We start from the raw sequence: 18,230 nt of genomic DNA on the forward strand, positions 1-18,230 counted from the left end.
GAATATGCAACATTATTCATTAAACACATTAGATGAGGATTAAAAACATTCGAGAACATTATTGTAAGCCATAAGAACAGCACCAAAGAATGTCAGAGACATTCCATAAAAATCAGATGTGATAGTTTATGTCTGATATATGCAAAGTGTTTTGAGTTAACCGTAGCAAGAGCAGTGGGGGGTCAAGTGGAAGGGAGGGCATGTTGAGAGACGGACGCTTCACTGGAGGTCAAGTGGAAGGGAGGGCATGTTGAGAGACGGACGCTTCACTGGAGGTCAAGTGGAAGGGAGGGCATGTTGAGAGACGGACGCTTCACTGGAGGTCAAGTGGAAGGGAGGGCATGTTGAGAGACGGACGCTTCACTGGAGGTCAAGAGAAGGGAGGGCATTTTGAGAGACGGACACTTCACTGGAGGTCAAGTGGAAGGGAGGGCATTTTGAGAGACGGACACTTCACTGGAGGTCAAGTGGAAGGGAGGGCATGTTGAGAGAGATGATCACTTTCACTGGAGGTCAAGTGGAAGGGAGGGCATGTTGAGATATGATCACTTTCACTGGAGGTCAAGTGGAAGGGAGGGCATGTTGAGAGATGATCACTTTCACTGGAAGTCAAGTGGAAGGGAGGGCATGTTGAGAGATGATCACTTTCACTGGAGGTCAAGTGGAAGGGAGGGCATGTTGAGAGATGATCACTTTCACTGGAGGTCAAGTGGAAGGGAGGGCATGTTGAGAGATGATCACTTTCACTGGAGGTCAAGTGGAAGGGAGGGCATGTTGAGAGACAGACGCTTCACTGGAGGTCAAGTGGAAGGGAGGGCATGTTGAGAGACAGACGCTTCACTGGAGGTCAAGTGGAAGGGAGGGCATGTTGAGAGACAGACGCTTCACTGGAGGTCAAGTGGAAGGGAGGGCATGTTGAGAGACAGACGCTTCACTGGAGGTCAAGTGGAAGGGAGGGCATGTTGAGAGATGATCACTTTCACTGGAGGTCAAGTGGAAGGGAGGGCATGTTGAGAGATGATCACTTTCACTGGAGGTCAAGTGGAAGGGAGGGCATGTTGAGAGATGATCACTTTCACTGGAGGTCAAGTGGAAGGGAGGGCATGTTGAGAGATGATCACTTTCACTGGAGGTCAAGTGGAAGGGAGGGCATGTTGAGAGACAGACGCTTCACTGGAGGTCAAGTGGAAGGGAGGGCATGTTGAGAGATGATCACTTTCACTGGAGGTCAAGTGGAAGGGAGGGCATGTTGAGAGACAGACGCTTCACTGGAGGTCAAGTGGAAGGGAGGGCATGTTGAGAGACAGACGCTTCACTGGAGGTCAAGTGGAAGGGAGGGCATGTTGAGAGACAGACGCTTCACTGGAGGTCAAGTGGAAGGGAGGGCATGTTGAGAGACAGACGCTTCACTGGAGGTCAAGTGGAAGGGAGGGCATGTTGAGAGACAGACGCTTCACTGGAGGTCAAGTGGAAGGGAGGGCATGTTGAGAGACAGACGCTTCACTGGAGGTCAAGTGGAAGGGAGGGCATGTTGAGAGACAGACGCTTCACTGGAGGTCAAGTGGAAGGGAGGGCATGTTGAGAGACGGACGCTTCACTGGAGGTCAAGTGGAAGGGAGGGCATGTTGAGAGACGGACACTTCACTGGAGGTTAAGTGGAAGGGAGGGCATGTTGAGAGACGGACACTTCACTGGAGGTTAAGTGGAAGGGAGGGCATGTTGAGAGACGGACACTTCACTGGAGGTTAAGTGGAAGGGAGGGCATGTTGAGAGACGGACACTTCACTGGAGGTTAAGTGGAAGGGAGGGCATGTTGAGAGACGGACACTTCACTGGAGGTCAAGTGGAAGGGAGGGCATGTTGAGAGATTGACGCTTTCACTGCATTTCTTTTGCTGTTGCATTTCAGCCCTGTCACACACCCACACATGTACGCACACACAAACACACACTCATCACACAATGAAATGAGCTCAATATCTGCCCATCAATGTCTGGCCATTCACCGTCGAACGGGCAGACACAGAGACACATGCACATGTACAAACCACCACACGGTTCTCTCTCCCATTTGCTCCCTCCTGTTTGATCTTAAACAGAGATTAACAGATGCATTTATTCTGCCTATTAGAAATAGAAAGCAGCAAACACATTAAATACATTCTGGAGGAGTTTGGGAATAGCTTTGTTAATTCTGGTGCAGTTTGGGAATAGCTTTGTTAATTCTGGAGCAGTTTGGGAATAGCTTTGTTAATTCTGGAACAGTTTGGGAATAGCTTTGTTAATTCTGCAGCAGTTTGGGAATAGCTTTGTTAATTCTGGAACAGTTTGGGAATAGCTTTGTTAATTCTGGAACAGTTTGGGAATAGCTTTGTTAATTCTGGAGCAGTTTGGGAATAGCTTTGTTAATTCTGGAACAGTTTGGGAATAGCTTTGTTAATTCTGGAGCAGTTTGGGAATAGCTTTGTTAATTCAGGAACAGTTCGCGAATAGCTTTGTTGATTCTGGAGCAGTTTGGGAATAGCTTTGTTAATTCTGGAGCAGTTTGGGAATAGCTTTATAGCCTGAGGCATTAACTTGACACTTTCAGCCAGAGTTCTTAGCATTTTTAACTGAGTCTAAGGGTGAGATAGAAAGTGGTTTATAGGGGGAATGTGGAGAAAGTATGTATTTTCCTTTGGCAGAAACTCACCATTCTGTATATTTTGAGAGTAGTTGTAGAGGTAAAAAGTGGCCCAATTTCTGGGACGCTGTTTTCCAATATGCTCAACATGCCGGAGAGGAAAATGGTTTCTGCTTGACAGGCAGGTTTCTGCTTGCCTGTCCATCACTCCACATAACACTCAAAGCTGCACCATACCATATCCTCACACACACTTTTACACACACACTGATATGAGAGGGAGATCTTGAGTACCTGTCAGTGGCCCTGTGAAGCAATCGTTTTTAGGGCTGCTAGTGTGTGTGTTCCTGTGAAGCATTAGCTGTTAGGGACGCTAATGTTTTATGTAATGGCATGTCTGACAGATCCTCTGAGCTCTGGCTGAGCTGAGGAGAACACACACATATAGAGCCTATCCATCACAGCGACAGGATGAATCAGAGGTCAGAGACCTCGCTGCCAGATAGAGGGACTCCCATCAGAGGTCACTGATTTGAGAAATGCTCCGGCGTATACAGAGAGAGGGGAGGAAGGGAGGAAGGCGAGAGAGAGAGAGAGAGAGAGAGAGAGAGAGAGAGAGAGAGAGAGAGAGAGAGAGAGAGAGAGAGAGAGAGGGGAGAGAGAGAGAGAGAGAGAGAGAGAGAGAGAGAGAGAGAGAGAGAGAGAGAGAGAGAGAGAGAGAGAGAGAGAGAGAGAGAGAGAGAGAGAGAGAGAGAGAGAGAGAGAGAGAGAGAGAGAGAGAGAGAGAGAGAGAGGGAGGGAGAGAGAGAGAGAGAGAGAGAGAGAGAGAGAGGTAAAGAGGGAGAGAGAGAATAAAATGGAGAGAGAGAGAGAGAGAAGCAGAGAGAGAGAAAGAGAGAAAGAGAGAAAGAGAGAAAGAGAGAGAGAAGATTCATTCAGCATGACTTAACCCTCTTAAAGTATAACAGTATTTCATTTCAGATGCATGTAGGGAAAATATCCTGTATGTTTCCTTTCAATATCTTGCAGGTTTGTTTGTCAGGTTTTTTCAGATGATGTCAGAGGATGTGACATCAGGAATATAGAGCTGATAGTGGTATTGAGTTTTTTACCTCTCCAAACTTATTAAATGATTATGTAAGTTTTCTCTGCGTGATTAGACAATACAATATGACTGGAATTATTTTCCACTGCTCACAAAGAACACATTTGTGGTCAATGTGAAAAGCTACACACACAAAGACCAGCAGCAAACAATAACCTAGACACTGCATCTAACTCTGAGAGAAGAGACTTTCATTACAGGTCCTGGGTCAGTGTGATAACAGAGGTTATGAATGTGATTCTCGGTGTCTCAGAGCCTCTCTGATTATAGAATAGAGAGAGAGAGAGAGAGAGAGAGAGAGAGAGAGAGAGAGAGAGAGAGAGAGAGAGAGAGAGAGAGAGAGAGAGAGAGAGAGAGAGAGAGAGAGAGAGAGAGAGAGAGAGAGAAGGGGAGAGTGAGAGAAAGAGTGAGAGCGAGAGTAGACAGAGAGAGAGAGAGAGAGAGAGAGAGAGAGAGAGAGAGAGAGAGAGAGAGAGAGAGAGAGAGAGAGAGAGAGAGAGAGAGAGAGAGAGGGGGAGAAAGGGTAAATGAGAAAGAGTGATAAGAAAAGGAACAGAAGACATCTCCTCCATCTCTATTCCATAATAGAGAGGTGGTCTGATGACACACTAAAATATCAATTTTATCTCAGGCACAGATGAGTGACAGGTGTCAGCTCAAGCCCTCCTCCCCAGAACACCTCACAGATATTCTCTTTTTTTTCCCTCCTCTCCTCGATGGCTGGATGCCGATAGGGGACGGAGATATAATTGTAATTCTGAAAATCAATAGTACTGAATTCTCCTGGACTGAAAAGGCTCAGTGAAGTAATGTAGTGCTGTCATTCTCTGTGTGTTGGAGTGATAAGGTCCCTGATTTGTATCATTTCCTAGAGTCAATCAATATGCGTGCGGCTCATTCTCTCCTTCGTGGTCCTGCAGCTTGAGTGCTCACCCTTTAATTCTCCAATTAAAGAAGAAAATAATGACTGGTATTACTATCAGTAGTGGCCTCTGGGTAAAATCACTGTTGATGGCAAATAACGAAAAAGCCATATTGCAACCTATGTTGTGATAATTGCGTTGTTTGCTCTATAACCTGTTCGTTCATACACCACCGTGATATACAATAAGGCAGAGACAGCAAAAAGACCACAGTCACACAGTTGCAGAATAAACTCAACTACACATACCTTTGTTTTCATCACAAAACCGGAAAGCAATATCTCTGTCCAGTGTCTGTGTTCTTTTGCCCATATTAATCTTTTATTTTTATTGGCAAAGTCTGAGATACTGCTTTTTCTTTGCAACTCTACCTAGAAGGCCAGCATCCCGAAGTTGCCTCTTCACTGTTGACATTGAGACTGGTGTTATGCGGGTACAATTGAATGAAGCTGCCAGTTGAGGACTTGTGAGGCGTCTGTTTCTCAAACTAGACACTCTAATATACTTGTCCTCTTGCTCAGTTATGCACCGGGGCCTCCCACTCCTCTTTATATTCTGGTTAAAGACAGTTCTGTGAAGGGAGTAGTACACAGCATTGTACCAGATCTTCAGTTTCTTGGCAATTTCTCACATGGAATAGCCTTCATTTCTCAGAACAAGAACAGACTGACTGGTTTCAGAAAAAAGTTATTTGTTTCTGCCCATTTTGAGCCTGTAATCGAACCCACAAATACTGATGCTCCAGATACTCAACTAGTCTAAAGAAGGACAGTTGTATTGCTTCTTTAATCAGCACAACAGATTTCAGCTGTGCTAACATAATTGCAAAAGGATTTCCTAATGATCAATTAACCTTTTAAAATGATAAACTTGGATTAGCTAACACAAAGTGTCATTGGAACACAGGAGTGATGGATGCTGATAATGGGCCTCTGTACACCTATGTAGATATTCCATTTTAAAAATCTGCTGTTTCCACTACAATTGTCATTTACAACATTAACAATGTCTACACTGTATTTCTGATCAATTTGATGTTATTTTAATGGACAAAAATGAGCTTTTCTTTCAAAAACAAGGACATTTGAAAGTAACCCCTTTTGAACGGTAGTGTACATATGAGATGAGTAATGCAAGATATGTAAACATTATTAAAGTGGCATTATTAAAGTGACTAGTAATCAATTTATTAAAGTGGCCCCATTAATTAAAGTGGATGAAGCCATTAGCCGTGGTATATTGGCCCTATACCACAAACCCCAGAGGTGCCTTATTGCTTTTATAAACTGGGTACCAATGTAATTAGAACAGTAAAAAGTATATATTTTTTTCATACGGCTTTCAGCCAATCAGCATTCAGGACTCTAACTACCCAGTTTATAATGATTGGTAAGTATTTTAAGATAATCAGTACATATGTGTATGGAGTAAATGTAATTAAATTATCATTATAAAAATAAAATAAAAGCATTTCATAGAGTCGATCTAATCCATTTGTCCCAACTCAAACTCATTGAATCACCTCTTGACCCAAGAGCATTCTGGGAACAGCTGAAAATTGATAAGCTAATCAATAACAGCACTGAGTTATAACACAAGGTTAGCAGACACTTTCTGACTGGGGTACATGTCTTACGCAGATAAAAACCCAACCAAAGCTTAAAGGAATATTTCAGGTTAAAGTGATAGTTCACAAAATTGTTCATTAATTTCGACATTTGGTGGTGGTGGCTAGGTAAACAAACCAACCCGTGAATTGCATTCTGTTCTTGTCATATAGACTATTTACAAGGTCAGGAAACAAGTATATAATCTTGTAATTTTTGTGAACCAGCACTTCAATAACAGCAGTCATCTTCTTGTTTCAATTTGTAGTAACACGTACAGACTTAATTGCTCATTACTCTAGTCTAAAATATGAGTTACAACTCCCCCCATCAGATGCGCTTCCAGTCTGCTGCATTAACATGTTGCTTGTTGCCTGGAGTGACAGCCAAAACAAAAACAGTCAGAATGTTGAAACCAACACAAGCTGACACACACATATGGGTGTCAACAACAACAAAATGGATGCTCACAAACAGTACAATAATTGAAGCAATAAGACACCCTTGTTACACCCTGATCTGTTTCACCTGTCCTTGTCCAGGTGTTGCCCTTCTTCCCCACTTATCCTCTGGGTATTTATACTTGTGTTTTCTGTCTGCCAGTTCATTTTGTTTGTCAAGCTTTCCAGTGTTTGTCCTGTCAGCGCCCATCTTTTCCCAGCCTCTCTTTTTCTTCTCTTCCTGGTTTTTGACCCTTGCCTGTGCTGACCCTGTACCCACCCGCCTGACCCCTCTGCCTGTACCTGAGCCTGCCGGCCATCCTGAACCTTTACTCCTACTCCGGATTATCAACCCCTGCCTGCCTTGAACTGTCGTTTGCCTGCCCCTGTTGTTACAATAAACATTGTTACTTCACACAGTCTGCACTTGGGTCTTACCTTGATTCCTGATACTCCTCCTCTCTTCAATATTCTCATCCTCTTTTCATTTGCTCTACTTTAAACCTGCAACTTCACCTCTTTCAGGACAAATCTGGTCAAATCATCTTCAACATGCAGTAGTTCTATTCAAGGTGTCATGTAGAAACAGCTGGCACTGAAAATACCCCACCAGATCTAATGGTACACTCCGTCCCTATGAGGGAATTGTGACACATCTTGAGTTAATTCCACGATTCTACTTATTCCCGATTCTGATGTGAAAATTGTCCCCATAATATATTCACAAATATCAGAGAAAGCGGGAGAGACAGAGGAAGAGAGTGAGAAAGTAATCTGAAGGAGAGGAGGCAAACGGAAAACTTTAACACAAGGAGCTGTGCTGCCGACAGACAAGACAGTTGCTGGGACGTGTGTTCATCCCTCATGGATTTGTTCTTACAGCTCTTCCAAACGTACCCTGATTAGACCAGCCTGAACACTGAGCTCACCATGGACACATTCAGTGAGGTTTAACCAGGCTTTGGAAACGTGCCCCTGGAGCTTGAATGGAGCTAGTGCTCCTGCATGGCCAATGACTGTTACTTAAGGGGATGGAAAGATAACGGACGTCTCTGGTAATTCCCATCAACGGGCGCCGGGACACGGCCCTGTGGACAGATCCATCACCATGTCGTGTTGGATGGACGGAAACGTGCACACTTCTTCTCTCCCCTCCCTGCCCCTCCTTCTAGACTCAGCCGAGGATTGCTTCCCCCCTCTTCCCCTCCCTCCTCTACCCTTCCCTTCCCCTCACCTCCCCTTCCCCCTCCCTCTTCTCCTCTTCCCTCCTCATCCCCTTCTCATCCTATCTGATCCCTGCCACATAGACCCAGCCAAGCGAGAGTGTCTGATCGCTGCTCTGTTAAAGTGGTCAATCAAGCCCATCAGCAGACTCATGCAATCCATCACCACAGCCGTTGGGTACAAATCCCATCACTAGTCAACACCCATTCACTACAGCTATTCACTAAGGCAGGAACAAATCCCAGTCTACTGAATACTTTTTCCTGCATGCATATGCTGGTGCTGGCATGTTACAACAACTAATCATGCCTAAGGAAGGATACTGGGACACAGGACGGAGGCAAGACATTGACATATAAAATATCCGTAAAGACAAAGGCTATTTCTAGTAAACCCATCTTGAAAATTCAATACAGGCATTGATAGCACTGTCGATTCAGATTTTTGAATGCCTCTCCCAACAACACAAATATACCTGTCAGATTTCAAAATAGACGTAACTCTTCAGAGCACTAAAGCAACTTCAAACCCGTCCTCAGAGTAACTCTGGCCATGTAAAGCAATTTGCCAGTGGGTCATCTCAGGCATTTCCTGCCTTTAGAAACAGTTTCCCAAGCAGCTCTACAGCTTTACAAAACAGTCCTGGGTTCAAAAACTATTACAAATCTTTCAAACACTTTGACCGTTTGCTCTAGCCTGCCTGGAATGCCAGATGGAAGGGCGTGTGCCATTCTGGAACGATTCTATTGGTCCATTTAGCATGGCAAGCTCAATCAAGCACATAGAAGGTATTTTAAATTATTTCAAATCATATTTGAACTCAGGTAGGTCTACTACAAAGCTTGTTCTCCTATGAAGGGGCTGCAGATAGACTTCCTACAGTTCCCAGAGCGAGGATAGCAGAGTAGTGGAGCTATAAGTGGAGCAGATAGACTTCCTACAGTTCCCAGGGAGAGGATAGCAGAGTAGTGGAGCTATAAGTGGAGCAGACAGAGAATAGTTCCCCAAAGGATCAAACCTCAGGTCAGGCCAGGCCTTAGTTACATTCCACAGATACAGTCAGTGCCCTTCAGTGGTCAGCTCCAACTATGACCCCTGGCCTCTGAAGCGATTGAAAAACTGGAACAGTGCATGGTGGGGAAAGATGGAGGATGGGGATGATTAATCACATAAAACGCATGCGGACACGTACACGGATGCACGCAGACACATATACACACGGACAAATGCAGGCACACACACACACAAACACACACACACAGTGTCAGATCCCCAGCGCCTGCAGTCAGGGGTCAGGGTTGTTTGTGTTCTTTTGATGGTAGGGAAGGTTCGGGGTCTAGTCATCAATTAAATACTTTCCAATTAAAACACCATAAAAGATTGCAAACTGTGCCGTGAATAATTGCCCGCTTCCCAGCTTCTCCCTGTTGAATTTGAATAAACAAAACTGTAATGATCCATGCAGTCAAAAATGTACCAATGTCCACCAAGGACCACTATGGACCATTATCATTGACTTTCTGCCCCAAACCAAGGTCAAGCACACACACACACACACACACACACACACACACACACACACACACACACACACACACACACACACACACACACACACACACACACACACACACACACACACACACACACACACACACACACACACACACACACACACACACACACACACACACACACACGCACACACACACACGCACACACACATTATTGTCTTCCATGCAGGGTTTTATTGGTCCAGGGAGACAGACTGAGTGTTGATAAAGGAGAAAGAAGCGTTGCCCCCAGGACACATCATAAGTGGGCCACCAGGCGTGTCATCATAAGTGGACCACCAGGTGTGTCATCATACCACAAAAGCAGTTCAATAGAGGAGCACATCGGGGTCAGGTCACCTTGAATTGTCAGGAAGTAGAGGTCGACTGATTAATCGGAATGGCCGATTAATTAGGACCGATTTCAAGTTTTCATAACAATCGGAAATCAGTATTTTGGGGCGCCGATTTGCTGATTTAAATGTTTTATTATTTTATTTTATTTTTATATACCTTTATTTAACTAGGCAAGTCAGTTAAGAACACATTCTTATTTCAATTACGGCCAAGGAAGGTGGGTTAACTGCCCCGTCCAGGGGCAGAACGACAGATTTTCACATTGTCAGCTCAGGGGATTCAATCTTGCAACCTTATAGTTAACTAGTCCAACGCAATTAACGACCTGCCTCTCTCTCGTTGCACTCCACAAGGAAAACTGTCTGTTACGCGAATGCAGTAAGCCAAGGTAAGTTGCTAGCTAGCATTAAACTTATCTTATAAAAAACAATCAATCATAATCACTAGTTAACTACACATGGTTGATGATATTACTAGATATTATCTAGCCTGTCCTGCGTTGCATATAATCTGACTGAGCATACAAGCATACAAGTAGTATCTAACTGAGCAGTGGTAGGCAGAAGCAGGTGCGTAAACATTCAATCACACAGCACTTTCGTGCGTTTTGCCAGCAGCTCTTCCTTGTTCATCAAGCGTTGCGCTGTTTATGACTTCAAGCCTATCAACTCCCGAGATGAGGCTGGTGTAACTGAAGTGAAATGGCTAGCTAGTTAGCGCACGCTAATAGCGTTTCAAATGTCACTCGCTCTGAGCCTTCTAGTAGTTGTTCCCCTTGCTCTGCATGGGTAAAGCTGCTTCGAGGGTGGCTGTTGTCGTTGTGTTGCTGGTTTGAGCCCAGGGAAGAGAGAGGAGAGGGACGGAAGCTATACTGTTACACTGGCAATACTAAAGTGCCTATAAGAACATCCAATAGTCAAAGGTTAATGAAATACAAATGGTATAGAGGGAAATAGTCCTATAATTCCTATAATAACTACAACCTAAAACTTCTTACCTGTGAATATTGAAGACTCATGTTAAAAGGAACCACTTTCATATGTTCTCATGTTCTGAGCAAGGAACTGAAACGTTAGCTTTCTTACATAGCACATATTGCACTTTAACTTTCTTCTCCAAAACTTTGTTTTTGCATTATTTAAACCAAATTGAACATGTTTCATTATTTACTTGAGGCTAAATTTATTTTATTAATGTATTATATTAAGTTAAATTAAGTGTTCATTCAGTATTGCTGTAATTGTCATTATTACAAATAAATAAATACAAATCGGCCGATTAATCGGCATCGGTTTTTTGGTCCTCCAATAGTCGGTATCGGCGTTGAAAAATCATAATCGGTCGACCTCTATCAGGAAGCCTAGTGGTTAAGAGTATTGGGCCATTAACCGAAAGGTCACTAGTTTGAATCCCTGAGCCGATTAGGTGAGAAATCTGCCAATGTGCCCTTGAGCAAGGCACTTAACTCTAATTGCTCCTGTAAGTTGCTCTGAATAAGAGCACCTGCTAAATGACATAAAATAACGTGTCAATGACAGAGTTGCACCACAGGGTCTTCTGAGACAACACACACAGGTGAGGTGGGGGACTTAATTCCCGAGACACTTCCAGTCTCTGATTGAATGGTCAAAGGTCAACAGTACAGAACTGAAGCATGTTTGGAGAGCCTGCTGCTCCGGGCCTCAACAGGTTCAGTCAATATAGATAGATACAAAGTTAATTAAAGTAAAAAAAAAAATTCACATTTCAACCAAAGATCGACGGAATTCTATTCCATTTGAAGGAGAATTCACATTTCATTCAATCTTAATAAACAAATCTAACCAAAATTAGATGTTGTGTGAAGCGAACTATGTAAATAACCATAAAATACCTGCTATATCACAGGGCCATGCAAAAATGACAATACACCATAATGCTGACACAATTATATATGGATTAATCATAGATATATATATCGAAATATTAATCACTTCCAGAAAATATTCACAGCAATAACAGATTACACTTAAAGTGTTATTTCAATCAAAGATAATGTGATTGCAATAGATGGTCAACAGGCATGGAGACAGTTCACAGTATTGTAATGCTGGGTGAGAGTTACCGGAGTTCCTCAGTTAAAGTTGACTGTTAATTCACATAAAACAGAGCTGCCTAGGGACCACTTGGCTGTGCTGTGAAGGGGCTGGGGGTTTAATAGAGGATTATAGTGCTGTGTGCTAAGAGACTGAACTCCCGGACATGCCCCTTTATGGCCCTGCTCTCGGCCTACAGTATGTGGACTACTGTATGTGGATTTATGGACAACAGTAGTGCTACAGTTTAGGGAATAGGGTACCATTTGGGATGCATCCAATTCAACAAAATCGATGATCTCATACTCTTCCATACACAGTGTGCTCGGTATAGGATCTCAGCATAGCATCCTCTCTCTCCTCTCCCACTGCTCAGAATGCTTGACATGGCATGATGGTATATACAGATGTAGGATCTTAATTTGAGCAAAGTTTGCTACAGCAGGAAAATAATCTTGCTGCAAAAGGAAACGTGAATTACTATGTGGATTATAATGAATGGACATTATATAGGGGTTGATACTTTTTCATGAGGGAAAATCAAGTCTGAATTTTCAAAGCGGAAATTACAATCTTCAGATGCCTTTTTAAACCTCAAATACACTTCAAGTTTTACATTTCTTGCATTGCAGGAAAGTTGTTTTGCAACAGGGTGATCAAATTAAGATCCTACATCTGTATGTGTCCCAATAAACGGAAAAGAAAATGGCTGACAAAAAATAGAATGCCATTTGTGTTCAATGAAAGGACAGCATCACAATTGGACTGGTTTCTGTTCTACACTGATGTAATGTACTATTGTCTAACGAGGCTGAAATGTAAACAGTATTTTCCAATACACTGATCTTTTTGTGGCATTCCCAAAGAGTTTGGTCTGCTTGGTGTTTTCATTTTTGCCATGGCAAAAATATATTGCGGTACTGGTAAGCCCCACTAACAATGGTGAGAGGCTGGCCAAACGTAGTGCACTATACAGGGAATAGAGTTCCATTTAGGATGCAGGCTGTCTGTATCTCTCCCACTGCGCCAACTGCTTGGCATGACAGGCCCTGTCTCCAGCCTGTTAAAAATGATGGTGTTGTAGTAATATGCCTGGCCTAAAGTAGTGCACTATTTAGGGAATAAGGTGTAATTCAGGACACACTTTGTCTGTCTGTCTGTCCCTCAGGAACAGAGCCTCCTCATTGACCCCTTAGAGGAAGTGAGACTTGGCTGGGAAACATGCGCGCACACACACACACACACACACACACACACACACACACACACACACACACACACACACACACACACACACACACACACACACACACACACACACACACACACACACACACACACACACACACACACACACACACACACACACACACACACACACACACACACACACACACACACACACACACACACACACACACACATCTGCCAGTCACAGACAGCTATGTGTTGCAACAATAGGAGCCACCCTGCTACCAGTCATGGGGCCAGAGAACATGCTGTTCACACATCTGCCAGTCACAGACAGCTATGTGTTGCAACAATAGGAGCCACCCTGCTACCAGTCATGGGGCCAGAGAACATGCTGTTCACACTTGCTGTCAGTCAACAGAGTATCAGCAGCAGTTGCTCTGCTGGGAGCAAAACCGCCTTAAAAGAATGTCAGATCTGTATTGGAACTGTCTTGATCAGAAGTAAGATGCACAAAAATACATAGCAAACACACCTACACATGAACCCAATAGGGCACCCACAAGCAGAGACACAAACACGGAAACACACATCACACATAACTCCCAACTAAACCGACAAAATAACACAATCCTTTTAAATCCTATGGATTAGAACAATTAAAATAATACGGACAATTTTAATTAAATTCTGTATCCATAGTGACCATATTCATTTGTGAATGTCGCCCTCCCGGAGAGGCGAGCGCTGTATTATACCACCGAACACCTGCATAAACTGTTCTTCAGAGCGAGCGCAGTGTTATCCAGGTCAAGGCGCGCGCCGCTCAGACAAGAGGCTTAGAGAGGAGACAAGAGCTTTTAACACGAAATAAAACCGTCAAAGTTCAACGGTAATCCCTTTAGGTATGGATAAACCCGACTGTCTGGAAAATAATAATCTAGGTTTAGTGGGGCGCAGACAGGGAGAGAGCAGGTGTAGAATTCAACTCACAGTAACCAATTCGCAACTATAAGACAATACAATCAAAAGAGTATACTGTCTTTACGGTTGACTGAAATAGGCCTACCTTTTTACAAAGCCAAAAGACAAATTGAATTGCTAAATATAGGATATAAATTACAGACTCATTTCTAATCTCAAAACCTGGAGCCAATATCATCATGTAAAAAAAAACGAATCAATTTTAATATAGATTTTAAAAAAATCCTACAATATTCCGTTGTATTGAATTGATCAAAATCAAAGCATTTCCACAAACGTAAAAGCAAGTAGGCCTATACCTGAATCGACAAACATTTTTAGGGCGGGGAATCCATTGAAGAACGTCAAATTTGTCGTTTCGTACTATTAGGCCTATGTGAATTCAGGTTTCATCTCCAAGCTTACATCTTTACTTGTTTGAATGAACACAACAAACTGCAATTGTGCAATTATGTGTTCAATTAGGACGCATTCTACCCGGCTGTGTTAAGGTGCGTAAAACAGCCGTCTTGAATATCAGAACCATGAACCCTGTTCTGAATGAGAAAATCCACTTGATTATGTTTCTTCTCTTGTTTGATTGAAATTCACAGGTGGAATTCTGTGCGAGAGGAGCCCTTTATACTGGGAAATGTAATTTTGCCGATAAAATCTGTGATTTAACGTTTATAGTAAACAGGTAATGTATTGTTTTATAGGTTGCATCTGAGATGTTTGTGTTGTTCACATCCTATAAGATAGTCTAGCGGTATCCTTAAAAAAGACCATAATCAAATGTGACAATTTGTAACGCTAACTTTTAGATTACCGTTAGATTAATTGAATTATGATTAATACATGTTGCTAGAAATGTGAATTGTATAGGTTCTGAGCACTCTCAAATTATTATAATGCTGTGGAATTAATTCAAACCTCACTCTGTAATTATTTTATAGGATATCTTATTGTAAAACACTTTCTAGGCCTATCTATATGCCTACATCTTAAGCATAGTCTAATGCGTCATGGACGTTTTCAGACTAATTTTGGATAATGTGTTAAAACAATACCCCATCGACAACTAACAATAAAGACATGTTTTTCTGAATCTAAATTTAAATTGGCTACGCAATTACATTTTATTCAACCAGGCCGATAGAAAACAACAAGTAAATGAATTAGCTTGATTAGAATAGTTTTTGTTTGATTAACGGTCGTTTTGCGTGAGGATTATGCAGATGAAATAATGCAAATTAAGTGTCAATAGGACAGTTATAAGAGAATCCCGTTGAATAGGTCTATGTCGTGAAATCTAAAATGTTTTGGAGAAAAACGTCCTGTTATAACTTGCATATTTCGCTGCAGGTAAGTTCAAAGGAAATACACCGAAAACCATCCATGTTGTGTATGTTTGCGGGTGTGTGTGTGTTGCGAACTGTATATTACAAACCTTTTACTTACATTCTCTTTTAACACCGGACAGTAAAGTCTGACACAGTGCTACCTGAGACCTGATATCAATACCGTCTTACTCTCTTCTCGAAGGAATAAACACTTATTTTGAGTTGTGTATTGAGAGCGAGTGAGTGAAATGAGAGAATCGCCGCTCAGTCCCAGTAAGAATAAAAGGCTGATTCACGTAGGTGCATGATGTGGTAAACTATCTGGGTTAGTGATAGGGAACAGAAGGTTAGGCTACATACTTTGAAGACACTAGGCTACTCTCCTTAAAGGTCTCTGCAGAATTCACACGATAGCTGAACGCGCGCGTGTGTGTGTGTTTTGTTACAAATTACAATATAGCCAACTTGGAAAGTGACTTTGTTTGAAATATTAAGTGGCATTCTTGTATATATCAGATAAAGTGTGAGTTACTTTTTAACAAAACGTTGGTGCTTGAGAAACCTGTGCTTTTCTTTCCACTCAACGTAAATGTTATCACGTTTATGCACCCTTTGAGATCAGCAAGATTCAGCAGCGTTGTACGGATCACGCACGAAAATCTCTCCTCAATGTTGTGTCTAATATGACTGCTATGAGTGGGATAATTCTCGTTGTTGCGGCCTGAAAGGAAAAACGGTTACTGACAAAATCAAAAGGAGCAACTGAGAATTTGAAAGGTTTATTACGTGTAGCCTTCAGACGCACCTGCCGCTGGTTTTGGTTTATGGCGCCACCATGAGACGTTTTGTTGGAACTGCACCAACATCTTCTCCGTTTTCAGCTCGGGAAATTGTTTTAATTTGACACTTTAAATGTGTTATTTCTTTTAGATATGTTTTTTTTTAAATTGGTCAGACAAAGATTAAATCCTTATTAATTCAGTCTTATAACCACATGCATTCATTTAGAAAATGTTTTGCACTAATTAGTCTCATTAATTGGACACCATAACCCACAGTGATCAAATAGAAACGCATAATGGATATATAGTCTGTTTTTAAAACCTACGCGCAGACATGTCTCAGTCACGATAATGTGGAATTAAAAAGTTGTATTTCCTACCAACACCCTGATACAGGACAACGGAATGTTTTTATGCAATGCTTATTATGCACCGGACATGAGCCTGAAGTGAAGAGTTGGCATCAACAGTTCTGTCAGTGAGGTGCATTTCATAAGAATGCATTTCTACACATGTAATTGTAGTACAATATGTAATTGAAAAACTACAAAACACCGAGACAACAATGAAACGACCAAAGTATTGACAAACACAAACAAAAGCACCACTCACCAAGTAAAACGCTGCCGTCAGGAGTAACACCGCACACCAACACGTCGCCTGCATTCTTCCTGGTCTCAAACTTCCACTAGTTTCCCTTCGCTGGCTCTTTGTCTGTGAGACCATAAATCCACACGGTAACCGCTTTTACACAACGGTCAAGACCCTCAACAGCCTAGGCAAAAATGAAAGTATACACCCCATGACCACAGAACAAGCTTAGCCTACACTCGGAGACAGATATTGGACGAGAGGGGGAAACAAATAACGATTACATAGGAATTAATCCTGAGAGCAGGGTTGAAGCAATCTCATAGTTAACTGAAAGATGAAAATTCGATTCAAAGCAATCATAAAGGATCAGTCCTTGATTTGTTTGTCTTCCTGCCTGCCGTGCGCGTGAGGCTCGATGAGCAGTTCCTTACCGGAAAGGAGAACAGTTGAAAGGAGTCGGATAAATAACGGACGCTTTATAACCGAGCCTCTGGAATACGCGCGCCTATTACACATCTGGGTTGAGAGAAACTCCGTCGCTCTGTCCACACAGAACATGAGAGAGAGAGAGAGAAGAGGAAGGAGGGGAGGAGAGGAGCGAGGGAAATATTAAAAAACGGGGCGAGATCGGTCCGAGACGAAAGAATCACAGAGTGCAGTCTTTAAACAGCCACTAAAGCTCGACAGAAAAGCGTTTCATTTACTGACGTGCGGTAGTGGTTGATAGAGATAAACGAGCCGACATTCACAGAGAGCCACAGTGTGTATACAGTATGACTCCAGGACAAGCACACTCACTAGGCTACTGCACCAGGTCCCTTCCTCACTGTCTAAGCCTAAGGACAGAGCACTGCAATATAAACCAGCACGGATGGACAATGACATTGTTTTCTAATAGGCCATAGGCTCTGTAAGGAATGTTATCTAACCTAATGCTAATGTAAAAAAAAGGGCCTATATTTAGTAAGAGTCTAAAAAAGAATGACATTTAGTCTGAGAATGATTAGCCTACATTGACAGAAGTTCTAAATGTTCCCTTATTGAGGATGTTCAAGACCTGGTTAGGGTTAAGGAAAACACTTTGAACTCATTAAAGGTGAAAAAGAGGGCAACATATGTAATCTACTCCAGGGATTCTTAGGACATGGGCTCTTATTACAGTACCAGTCAAACGTTAGGACACATCTACTCATTCAAGGGGTTTTCTTTCGTTTTGACTTTTTTTTTCTCTATATTGTAGAATAATACTGAAGACATCAACATTATGAAATAACACATATGGAATCGTGTATTAACCCAACAAGTGTTAAATGAATCAACATATATTTTACATTTGACTTTCTTCAATGTAGCCACTCTTTACCTTGTTGCCAGCATTGCACACTCTTGGCATTCTCTCAACCAGCTTCATGAGGTACTAGTCACCTGGAATGCAAGTCCATATTATGGCA

At 42.4% G+C, this 18,230-nt stretch overlaps 1 protein-coding gene across 1 annotated transcript in view; it reads right to left on the minus strand.

Moving 5' to 3' along the window:
• The window catches only part of LOC124012914 (neurexophilin-1-like), a 49,336-nt gene extending 31,921 nt beyond the window's left edge, over positions 1 to 17,415 (minus strand). The window contains exon 1 of the mRNA XM_046326969.1: positions 16,798 to 17,415. Coding sequence (XP_046182925.1) covers positions 16,798 to 16,911 — 114 coding nt within the window. The 5' untranslated portion in view covers positions 16,912 to 17,415. The remainder of the gene's footprint in view (positions 1 to 16,797) is intronic.
• Between the last annotated feature and the right edge of the window lie 815 nt (positions 17,416 to 18,230).

This window comes from Oncorhynchus gorbuscha, linkage group LG24, assembly GCF_021184085.1.
Source record: "Oncorhynchus gorbuscha isolate QuinsamMale2020 ecotype Even-year linkage group LG24, OgorEven_v1.0, whole genome shotgun sequence".
NCBI lineage: Eukaryota > Metazoa > Chordata > Actinopteri > Salmoniformes > Salmonidae > Oncorhynchus > Oncorhynchus gorbuscha.